This window comes from Ochotona curzoniae, unplaced genomic scaffold (assembly GCF_017591425.1).
Source record: "Ochotona curzoniae isolate NIBS_2020 unplaced genomic scaffold, NIBS_Ocur_1.0 contig_3437, whole genome shotgun sequence".
Classification (NCBI taxonomy): domain Eukaryota; kingdom Metazoa; phylum Chordata; class Mammalia; order Lagomorpha; family Ochotonidae; genus Ochotona; species Ochotona curzoniae.
The window spans coordinates 756,390-769,238 of record NW_024465862.1 but is presented as its reverse complement, the minus strand read 5'-3'; the positions used below and the strand labels follow the sequence as shown (position 1 = coordinate 769,238).

At 41.5% G+C, this 12,849-nt stretch overlaps 1 protein-coding gene across 2 annotated transcripts in view; it reads right to left on the bottom strand.

Annotated features, from left to right (window-relative positions):
• LOC121156614 (cytochrome P450 3A6-like) overlaps positions 1-12,849 on the bottom strand; it is a 44,916-nt gene that overhangs the window by 19,727 nt on the left and 12,340 nt on the right. For both annotated transcript variants that reach the window (XM_040980407.1, XM_040980406.1), the window contains 3 exons: positions 9,476-9,589; positions 9,045-9,133; positions 7,346-7,494 (listed from right to left, as the gene is read on the bottom strand). In XM_040980407.1, the coding sequence (XP_040836341.1) occupies positions 7,346-7,494; positions 9,045-9,133; positions 9,476-9,589 (352 nt within the window). The remainder of the gene's footprint in view (positions 1-7,345; positions 7,495-9,044; positions 9,134-9,475; positions 9,590-12,849) is intronic.

Sequence of the window (12,849 nt, the reverse complement as noted above, 5' to 3'; positions counted from 1 at the left end):
AAATCACAAACAAAGTTGGCAAATAAGAAGGTCTCCAAACTAAAGGCCACACAAACAAGACTATTACATAGGCAACAACACACACACAACACAATCACATGGCAGGGCAAAATTGCAACCTCTCAATTTTAACTCTCAACACAAATGGTCTAAATTCACCAATCAAAAGACAGAGATTAATAGAATGGATCATCAAACAAGACCCAACCATCTGTTGCCTACAAGAAACGCATCTAACCAGAAAGGATGCAAAGAAACTGAAAGTGAAGGGATGGAAAAAGATATTTCACGCCAATAGACGAGAAAAAAAAGCTGGGGTAGCTATCCTAATTTCAGACGAGATAGATTTCATTCTAACTAACATCAAAAGAGACAGGGAGGGCCATTTTATACTGGTGAAAGGAATGATCCATCAAGAAGCAATCACCATCATTAATGTTTATGCACCGAATCTTAATGCACCTAGTTACGTAAAGCAATTACTTACAGACTTAAGGGAAGACATAGACACCCGCACAATTCTTGTAGGCGATCTCAACACACCTCTAACAACAATGGACCGGTCTACGAAACAAAAACTCAACAAAGAAACAACAGAGCTCACACAAACAATAGAACAACTGGACTTAGTAGACATATATAGAACTTTTTATCCTAAGGCCACAGACTATACATTCTTCTCAGCGGTGCATGGCACCTTCTCCAGAATCGACCACATGATAGGACATAAAGCGAATCTAAACAACTTCCAAAACATTAGTATCATACCATGTACCCTCTCAGACCACCATGGGATGAAACTGGAAATCAACAACTCAAAACTCCCCAGGAAGTATAGGCACTCTTGGAAATTGAACAATATGCTATTAAACGAACAATGGGTCAGAGAAGAAATTAAAGATGAGATCAAAAAATTCATGGAAACCAATGAAAACTCTGATACTACATTCCAAAACTTGTGGGACACCGCCAAAGCAGTGCTACGAGGTAGATTCATCGCAATCGGAGCGCATGTCAAGGCCCAAGAAAGATGCCAAATACAGGAACTAACCACACACCTCCAGGATCTGGAAAAACAGCAGCAGAAGAGTCCCACGCACAATAGGAAACAAGAAATCATCAAAACAAGGGAGGAGATAAACCAAATAGAAATCAAAAAAACTATACATAAAATCAACAAATCAAAAAGTTGGTTTTTTGAGAAAATAAACAAAATAGACACTCCACTGGCCCGATTGACCAAAAAAAAAACAAGAGAAAGTGAGAATCAACAGCATTAAAGATGAAAAAGGCAACATAACAACAGACACTGCAATCATTAAGAAAATAATTAGAAATTACTACAAAGAACTGTACTCCCACAAATTTGAGGACCACCAAGAAATAGAAAAGTTCTTGGACTCCCACCACTTACCAAAACTCAGTCCGGAGGCAACTGCAGAATTAAATAAACCCATAACCGAGGTAGAGATTGAAACAGTCATCAAGGATCTCCCAACGAAAAAAAGCCCAGGCCCAGACGGCTTCACTACAGAATTCTACAAAACATTCCGAACAGAACTAACCCCAATCCTCTACAAGCTCTTCAAAACAATAGAGGAGACAGCAACCCTCCCAAACTCATTCTATGAAGCCAACATCACCTTAATCCCAAAACCGGACAGAGAACCATCAGAGAAGGAAAACTACAGACCTATTTCTCTGATGAACATTGATGCTAAAATTCTCAACAAAATCCTAGCCAATAGAATTCAAAAAATCATCAGACAGATCATTCATCCGGATCAAGTAGGATTCATCCCTGGAATGCAGGGATGGTTCAACATTCGGAAATCCATAAATGTTATAAACCATATCCAAAAACTGCAAAACAAGAACCACATAATAGTTTCAATAGATGCAGAAAAAGCTTTTGACAAAATCCAACACCTCTTCATGCTAAAAACTCTAGCCAAAGTAGGCATAGATGGGAAAATCCACAACATAATTAAAGCAATTTATGAAAAACCCAACGCCAGTATCATACTGAATGGAGAAAAGCTAGAACCCTTCCTACTGTGATCTGGAACAAGACAAGGGTGCCCGCTATCACCACTGCTATTCAACATAGTCCTAGAGGTACTTGCAGAGGCCATAAGACAAGAAAAAGAAATCAAAGGCATACGAATATGAAACGAAGAAGTCAAGCTTTCACTATATGCAGATGACATAATCCTATACATAGAAAAACCAGGAGACTCAATACAGAAACTACTAGAACTTATACGAGAGTTTGGCAGAGTGGCGGGGTACAAAATTAACGAACGAAAATCAACAGCCATAGTGTACGCAAATAACACCAAGATGGAAGAAGATCTAACCAACAGGATACCATTCAAAATAGCAGAGAGAAGTATGAAGTATTTGGGAATAAATCTAACCAAAAGTGTAGGAGACCTATTCGAAGAAAACTACAAACTATTTAAAAAGGAAATTGAACAAAACCTCAAAAGATGGAATAACATCCCGTGCTCCTGGATAGGCAAAATCAATATCATTAAAATGTCTATACTACCACAAGCAATATACATTTTCAACGCAATTCCAATCAAATTGCCCAAAACATTCTTCACGGAACTGGATACAATGATTCAAAAGTTCATCTGGAAACACAAAACTTCACGAATAGCTAGAACCATCCTGAAAAATAAGAAGTTAGCAGGGGGAATCACAATCCCGGACCTCTGGACATACTATAGAGCAGTGGTTATCAAAACAGCCTGGTACTGGCACAAAGACAGAAAGGAAGATCAATGGAATAGAATAGAAGCACCAAAAAGGAATCCACACAAATACAGCCAATTAATCTTTGACAAAAAGACCAATGACAGCTTAAGCAAGTGGGAAGGACTCTTTAGTAAATGTTGTTGGGACAACTGGCTGATAGCCTGTAGAAACAAAAAGATAGACCCACATCTATCACCATACACCAAGATCCAATCTACATGGATAAAAGACCTAAACCTACATCCAGAAACCTTCAAACTCTTGCAAGAAAATGTAGGAAATACCCTGCAAGACCTAGGAGTAGGTCCTGACTTTCTAAGAAGGACACCAAAAGCAATAGCAGTTGAGAACAGAATAAACAAATGGGACCTCATCAAACTAAGAAGCTTCTGTACAGCAAGGGAAACAATCAACAAAGTAAAAAAGCAACCCACAGAGTGGGAGAAGATCTTTGCACACGATATAGGCGATAGGGGGCTAATTTCCAGGATATACAAAGAACTTCAAAACAACCAAAAAACCAAAACAAACAAGCCACTCAAGAAATGGGCACGGGAAATGGGCAAACATTTCACAAAGGAACAAGTCCAAATGGCAAACAAACATATGAAAAAATGTTCCAGCTCCCTAGCAATAAGGGAAATCCAAATTAAAACATCGATGAGGTACCACCTAACACCAGCAAGATTGGCCCACATAAACAAGAACACCAACGACGCTTGCTGGCGAGGATGCGGGGAAAAGGGAACCCTACTCCACTGCTGGTGGAGCTGCAAATTGGTACAGCCTTTATGGAAATCAGTCTGGAGAACACTCAAACAACTCAAAATCTGCATACCATATGACCCAGCAATAGCACTCCTAGGAATATATCCAAAACACCTGTTTTACGACAAACCAACATGCATCCCTATGTTCATTGCAGCACAATCAGTAATTGCAAAAACATGGAAGCAACCGAAATGCCCATCAGCAGAAGATTGGATAAGAAAGCTTTGGTTCATCTACTCCATGGAATACTACTCAGCTATTAAAAAAAACAAAATGCAGTTCTTTGTGGCTAAATGGGCACAACTGGAAACTATAATGCTAAGGGAAATGAGCGAATCCCAAAAGATTAGATACCACATGTTTGCCTTGATTTAACCTGTAATTTTTTGTTTGGTTGTTTGTTATTTTTTGAACCTGTCATTGATACTGTCTCAACCCAGATGTTTCGAAGAATGGAACTTGCATTATTTTTAACATATTGTTTACCCAATACTATGTCAATTAATTCCATAATGTTGTATAATGATACTGAGGCCTTGTTGGGGCTTTTAACTGACCGGATCTTTACTCTGTTAGACCTATCTTCAGACCATAGAAGGTCTCCCCAAGAGGCCACTGAACTTATCTGGACAATAAGACGCTGAACTTTATGCTAGGCATGTGTTTGCAAGCAATGAATCTCAACTGAACTTGAACTATGGTTATGCAACAAGGTGGAGGAATCCACCATGGGGGGAGGGGTATGGGAGGGGTGGGGGGAATCCCCAGCGCCTATAAAACTGTACTACATAATACAATGTAAGCAACAATAAAAAAAAAAGAGAGAGTTGGGGTAGTGATGAGCTGACCTAGGCAAGACCATGGAACCTGGCGACACTCATGGGTACCAGGGCTGGGAACAGGCCGAACAGGTTCAAGCTGCAGTACCCGCATGTGCACCCAAAAACAGAGTGTTTGACAGACTAGGCCAAATTATTAACCAGATCATACAAAGGCTGGGATGAAAGGGTAAGCTGTGTCAGGTATGCAGCTACACAAGCTGACATGTGTGAGATCTATATTTGGGATAGGGCCAGGTAAGGGAACTTTGGAAACTTCCATGGTAGGTCATAGTTCCTGCTTGTGAGTAAATGGTTCAAGCCTGGGTAATGGGCAGACTTGACAAGTTCATTGTACCCATTGGTCAGTGTGAGATTTGGTTTTGGAGTGGGGTGGAATGGGCAGAGCCAAGCAACCTTAGCACACTAGCAAGTGCAGAAAGCATGCTGGAGTGTAGAACATGCCAGGCTTGGCTATCATACCTACCAGTTTGGATAAGGCAGGAATGGAAAGACTAAGAAGGGCCTGGATACAGAACCCACCAACAAGAGTTGGGAGTGGGGCCAGCTGAGTTAGACCAGGCTGCAGCTTCTGAAGACAAAGCCCAAGACAAGGGATGGGCTATACCAAGCTGTGCCAGAGTAACCACTGGAATGCACATCATCTGTGGTTGGGAACAACCCTGGTTCAGGAGCTAACGGGGCACCCAGGCTGGGTGGGGACTCCTAATGGTGAGTGCAAGGTTTGAGTGGATACTATGATCTAAACAGATCCTGCTGTTGTGGCCACCTGTGTAGTGGACAAGTGCACGGACAATCTTACTTTCTGTCTCTCCCCTTCTCTGTAAATCTGACTTTTCAATAAATACATGAATCTCTGCAACAGCGGGAAAAGGATTTTGACTACTGTCTCCAGATCAGCTCAACTCCAGATATTATGGCTATTTAAGGAGACATTGGCAGATGGAACAACACTCTCTCATAACTCCCAGTTTCATCATAGAGAAAGCTCTAACACCACAGCAAGTGGGATAGGGTCTCCAGTATAGACAAAGATCAAAATAACAGAAATAGAGTCCAGAAGTAAACCTTATTTCCATTTTCCACTGAATAAGGTGAACTATTTAAATCCGTATAAGGGAGAGGCCTATTCAGTTCTACAATTAGAGCTGCTACAATTGGATAGACACAGACAAAAAGAAGAGTCAGACCCTTATTTGCCATTCTGTACTAAACTAACTCCAGTGGCTGGCACTGTGCTGTGAGAAATTAAGTCTCTTTCTACAGCAGAGGCATCCCATATGGGTGCTGCTTCAGTCCTGGCTGCACCAGTTCCCATCCAGCTTCCTGCTAATCTACCCTGGAAATGTAGCAGCAGATGGCACAAGTTCTCAGGTCCCTGCTCTACGTAGACCTTCATGAATCTCCTAACTCCTGGATTTGGCATTGCCCTGTCCCAAGCATTTGAGGAATTCTGGGAAACAAATCAGATCAGACTTTGGCTCTCAATCTCTTGCTCCCATCTCTCCACCCAACCACAATCACCATCTCTGTAACTCTGCCATTCAAACCAACAAAAATAAACCTTTAAAACCCTACAATGCATCAAATTACTATACAGCAGATATAAAACTATGCAATTCTAGCAAAAAAGCCAAGAGGGTTGAGTTCAAGACTCAAGACTAGGCTTGATACTCAAATCAAAAGCAATGGAAGGAAAATGCACAAATCATACAGCATCAAATGTTAATCAAATGATAATCTTACAAACCATTTATCTGTAAAGAGAATTTTCTCTACAATATAAAGAATTCTTGCAATTCAAAAACACAGAAAGATAATTCAAACAGTATGTCACTGGAGCTTGAGTAAACAATTATTGAAAGAAAGCATGAAAATGGTGAATGATGGTTATACAAGTAACAATTTGAGGATGAACATCAAAACCAGCATGGGTTATGACTTCTATCCACTGGAAAGGCAATATGATGAAAAACATGGAAGTGTCAAGCTGTGGCAAGGAAGAGAAAAAGTTAGAACCTTACATACTCCAGGTGAGAAAGCAAAATTATACAAGTATTATGGAAACACACTTGAAAGTTACTTAATTAGCTAAACATAGAATTATTGCCACTAATTCTACCACTGAGCACATATTCAAAAGATTGAACAGGATATTAAAACACAAATTTAACGCGAATTTTCAAAGAATGAGCACAATTTCAAGGCAATGCAATAACAATTCAAATGCCCAACAACTAATAAATCCATTGAGAAACACAATATTGAAAGGTACATAATGGAATATTACTTGCTGCTACTTAGAAATGATACTATGGCACAAACATCAATAGAGAAGAACATTGAGAGCCTAACAATGATTGAAATAAGCCAGTAACAAGGGGACATGGATTACACAATTTCGTAAGAATACAATTTAAGAAATAGTCAATCTATGGAGATAAAAGATTAGCGGTACAAGGGGCAAGGGGTGATGAGGGAAGGAACAGAATTACTGAAGCGACAAAAATATTATGGAACTGGCAACAAGGATGGCTTAACTGCACATTTAAAATACGTACATTATTGTTTATAAATTACTTCTCAAAGACATATTTTAAATGCCTGGCGGCAGGGCCTAGTGGCTAGAGTCCTGGCTTTAAACGCACCAGGATGCCATATGGGTGCAGGTTCTAACCCGGCAGCTCCGCTTCCGATTCAGCTCCCTGCCTGTGGCCTGGGAAAACAGTCGAGGACGGCCCAACGCCTTGGGACTCTGCACTCACACAGGAGACCTTGAAGAACTTCCTGGATCCTGGTTTCGGATCGGCATAGCACCAGCCGTAGCAGTCATTTGGGGAGTGAATCATCGGATGGAAGATCTTTCTCTCTGTCTCTCCTCCTCTCTGCATATCTGACTTTGCAAGAAAAATAAAATAAATCTTCAAAAAAACTTTTTTCAAAAGAGGAAGAAATAGTGCAATACTTACTCACTGAGAAAAGTAAAGGATTAAAGAAATCAAGATTTAATAGCCTCCTGACGTTTTTCAAGAAGGGATCCTCTGGGTTTCTAAGGGAATCAATGTTCACTCCAAATGATGTGCTAGTGATCACATCCATGCTGTATGCCCCAAAGATTCTGTGGAGAGACACAAGAACAATTAAAACCAGCTACTATCTGCCATTCTTGAGCCACACATGCAGCAAGGAGCCCTGGGAAAGCACACTGTCAGTCCACCACTGAGATCATCAGAACGATTATTACTTCTGTTACACTCACACATATCAAGGCAGGAATGTGCAGTTGTCTTTGTCCTATGGGTAGCAGGGACTCTAGGAAAATTAGGCCTGCATCTACACTCAAGCAGAGCTAAAGACCATAATCACACAGGTTACAGGAGTGTGTGCTCTATGTGGATGTTACCGGTGTGGAAGACCTAAGCTTTAGCAGGACAGGGTGGAATAACTCATTCTTTCCAGGGGAGTCAAGAAGGTGGCTTTCATCACACCAGACACCATTGCGAAAGATGATTTCTCCCTAGCACATTACTAAACAGCAGCACACTAAATTGCAGGAACTTCATTTCCCCTTCCCTCCATCTATTGACAAACCTCTAAAATATACCCTCTTTTTCATCTTCAGAATCTGACATGGACCTGAGGGTAGAATTCCCTTTAAAAGTTAAACCCAAGGACAACCAAACACTTCCTATTATTAGGAAGAATTCATAACTATGTGATATGCTCCCTGCTTGTCGAAGAATTTGGCATTTATAAAATCTACTCCTGAATAATTCAAAATTAGCCCATACTGACTAGAGGAGCAGAATAGCACTGTTAGGATGCTGTTTGGGTGCTGCATTCCATGTGTAAGTCCTCAGGTCAAATGTCAGCTCCACTAATAAATTGAAGCTTCTTTAGAATGCATGTTCTTGGAGACACCGAGGAACAGCTCATGCACTGGTGTCATTCAACACCCAGGTGAGAACTAGATTGAATCCCTACCTCTTCACTTAAGCTTAATAAATGCCTAGTTGTTGTAGACATTTAGGATCAAGAGTCAGAATCTATCTCACTCTAGGCCTCTTTCATGCCAAATGAACATACATAAATAAATAAATGTTCCAAGTTAGATAATGAATTCTTTTGTTGCCATCTCCAAAAGGCTTTTCTGGGCCTTCTCTCTCCAGATTCAAGAACTTTAAAGCAAAAGATATGTTCCAACATTTAGCATTTTTCTAATATCCTCAACAACCTTGAAGGCATTTCAGTTCTTCCTACACACATACTGGGATTCTCCTGGCATAGAGCTTGAGTCCCCAAATGTGCCAAATGCTCCCCCTACTGTCCCAACCCTATTCCATACCATCTACACATACACACACACACACACACACACACACACAACTTTTACACAGTTATGCTCCTTCATTCTATGCAGGAATTTTGTCTCTCAAATATTCAAGTTGACCATCAAGCTGGTAACTTCAATATGTGCTCTATTCAAAGAAGGCACAGTCTGTCAGCAACTCTCTTTGAGTTGGGTCTGGCCTTTTTATGGTTCCCTCATTGGAGTTGTAACAACATACCTGCTGTTGTATGCTCACTCTAGGAATTCCAGAAGGGAAATTTCAAATCCATGCCATGTACTGAAAGAGCACTGAACCCCACAAATACATTCCTACTTACTCTTTCACATTAATGGGCTTGCCTTTCTCTGCTTCCTGACTCAGGTTCTTCACCAACACATCTCCATACTGGGCAATGATGGGTAACATCTAAGTACACACACAACAACAGCCACAATGAGTTGCAGAGATTCCGGTCACATAAGGAAATAGTATTCTAATGCATGCAGGAATGACATAATGACTCTCTATATACACCACTTAATCCACAGTTAAAGTAAATACCCAAGTCAAAACGAATGGATTACCAAAGCACAGATAAGTCAGCAACATTTTAAGTGAATGTAATTCTCTTCTCGGTTATAAACAAGAAAGATCATTTTGAGGAACATTGAACCCAATGAACTTTCCCCTTCAAATTCATTAGGATTTTCTTTCCACTTCACTCTAGACTCAGTTAAGTTTCTATTTAAACATCTACTAATTTATTACCTCCTTGAGTCTTCCACTAGTGAAGGTTGGAGTCACCAGTGTTCTAAGTCTCTTCCATTCTTCATCCTTAGAGTTGGAGATGCTGCCTTTCATAAATCCCACTGGTCCGAAAGACTAGAATTCAAATAAGGACATTTTGCTCTATGTAAGTTCTAAGGATCATCACTGTTGTAAATATTGTTACACACATATCAGACATTTCTAAAGTATTTAGTGGAAGTATACCAGTTGGTATGCTAAGATTATGCACTCAATGAATATTATGCCAGATGCCTAGCCTCATAGGAGAGATGTGCTGTGGTCTGAGACATTTCTCTTCTATTTTCCTATAAAAATAAATGAGACATATATCAGAGAAACTGTTCTTCCAGGACACAAAACAGAAATAGAAACCTAGTACATCCTCTAACACAGATCAGGACAGAAATGAGTTACTGGTGGAAGGCCAGATGGCCCATAAAAAAACTGTTTCTTTAAACCAATTTTGTTTTCCATCCCTCTGCCTCACTCTCCATACACAAATACATGCACATAAGCTACAATAATAAAAGAAGAAAACTTTCCTTGAAAAGTAGAAATACACTTCATTTAGGTTTAGCTGTTCCACTTCGAGGTATATATCCCCTCCAGACAATGAAATCATAGTATCAAAGAAAGAACTAAACCCTAAAGTCCTGTTATTCGCCAAACAGTGGATGGAACAGGAGCTTATTATCCTAAGCCCAATAAACCGTACACAGAAAAACAAACACCAAATGTTTCTTTCATGTGTACGTGTTTTATAGCCCATTCTCAACACAAAGAAGATATTACTGCAGGCTTTGAAGGACTGCAGGAGGAAACAGAAGGATGTTGAAAGGCAGGCACCATAACACTGTGTAGTAATAACATTTAGGGATTCATAGTAGAGTACACATCTATACTTCACAATAATGTATTTTTATATTGAATGAAATGCTGAAAGAGAATAATTCATAGGCCCTGGCTTATTGAAATATAAGAAAATAGAAGGAACAGTGTCAGTGGGACCCAATAAGGGCACCTACAGCTCTAATTATGATCCAGGTTCCTTCTAATGGCCAAGGAAAGCAATTGAGGATGAATGAAACACTTTGGTTCCTGCAACCACGTGGAAAACCCAGAAGGCTCCTAGCTTCAGATGGACCAAGCTCTGGCCATTGCAGTAATTTGGGAGAGAACCAATGGATGGACACTCACACTCTAAGTCTCACTCTTACTCTCTTTCACCCTCTCTCCCATTCTTTCCCTGTCGTCACCACCCCTTTCAGTGACAAAATTCTGGTATATTTAATGAAAACCCTTTAATGTTAACTACCTGATCAGTTGATTCTACATTTATTTATTGAAATATCATACAGCAGAAATGAAAATGTGTATTATATGTAACCAAAAAACTGACAGACTTCTGTGATCATTTTTTAAGGCAGATAATTCCTCTGATATTAGAAACCTATTTGTGAGGCCAGCATGTGGTATTTCATGCTAAACCTCTCGTTGTTCTGACATCCTGTATCAGCATCCACATCCTATATCAGCATTCTAATCCAGCTCCCTGCATATAGCCTGGAGAAACTGCAAAGAATGAGAAACTGCAAAGAATGGTCCCTGCACCTACATGGGAGACCCAGACGAACCTCCTGCAGCTCGGCTTTGGTTAAATCTGCTCTGGCCATTGCAGCCTTTTATAAAGTAAACCGGTGAATGGGAGATTTCCCTCTCAACCTCTCCTCTTTTCTCTGCAAAGCCTGCCCTTCAAATAAAAATAAATAAATCTTTCAAAAACTAACTTTTTTTACAGTTCTGAAGAAATAATGAGATTAAAGGTGATGTTTTCACAAAAAAAAAAAAGAATTATAGAAGACTTTCAATCAATATAAAATGTAATGGAGAAACTCAGTATTTTACCATTCCCTTCAGTTAGAATTCAGATGAAATCACTCTCATGTAAAACATTATATAGAGATAGAGATAGAGATAGAGATAGAGATAGAGATAGAGATAGAGATAGAGATAGAGATAGAGACAGAGATAGACCGGTGCAGTGGAGCAGTTGTTAAGGTCCTCACCTTGAACGCCTGGAATCCCATATGGGTGCCAGTTCTAATCCCAGCAGCCCCACTTCCCATCCAGCTCCCTGTCTGTGGCCCGGGAAAGCAGTCAAGGATGTCCCAAAGCTTTAGGACCCTGCACCCAGAAGAGGCTCCTGGATTTGGATGGCATAGCATCAGCCGTTGCGCTCACTCAGGGAGTGAATCATCAGATGGAAGATCTTCCTCTCTGTCTCTCCTCTGTATATCCGCCTTTCAATAAAAATAAAATCTTAAAAAAAAAAAAGAGAGAGAGAGAGAGCTCTCGGCAGCGGGTGGGTCCTGGGACAGGGCATCTCATGGACACATGGTGCCAATGGTGCCTGCCATCATGGGCACATAGTGAACCGGGCTTGGGCCTGCCAGGGCTCCAGGGATGCTTCCTTCTGGGTGAGTACACTGGCCGAGGGGGGAGGTCTCTGGAGCCGGGCTAGGCAGGCCCATCCGCCGCTCTGATTGGGCGGTGGACGGGATTGGGGTGGAGCGCGACCTTGGGCCTGGGAGGTTACACTTCCCATCGCCTCTCGGCAGCAGGTGGGTCCCGGGACAGGGCGGTTCATGCCCGGATCCCATACACCCGCCATCATGGGCACATGGTGAACCGGGCTTGGGCGGCCAGGGCACCATTTGGTGCCAGGCTTTGTTTGCTGGCCGCCTGGCACGGGAGCTCTGGGATTTTGGGGGTTTGAATTGCTGCTTATGTGGCTCCACGTTGAACCCGATGTGTTTCTGCAAGGTGAATACATCCTAAAGTTTCCCAATGACAGTTACTCTTCCTTTAAAGAATGTGTTACCACTTAGCAATGCTGACCACCAAATACCAGTTCATGCTAAAGCTTTGGCACGGGTCTTGTCCAGTAGACACACTAACTGGATTAAGGCTACCGCCAAGGAGCACGTGGGCTGGAATGGGGGCTGCATTCTGATCAGGTAACACTGAAATCCCCCTTGGCACAAGTGTGGACAGGGACTGGATGCACCAGGCTGGGCCAGACCCCAGCACTGTCTGGTGCTCTTGGAGGACCAGGATAGACGTGGGATGGACTAGGCTAGGTTGCAACCCTTACTGAGCCATGTGTGAGCCATATGGTGGAATTGACTGGACAAGCCATGGCTGGGCTGAAATATCCAACAACAAGAATCAGCTTGGGTCGAAAGCTAGTCAGGAACTGAGTAGGGCTGGCTCATGGACCCACTGGCATGCGCAAAATCCGGCACTGGGAGAGGTTCTGATGGAGGAGCCTGGGCAACTCCTCTGGCAGGACA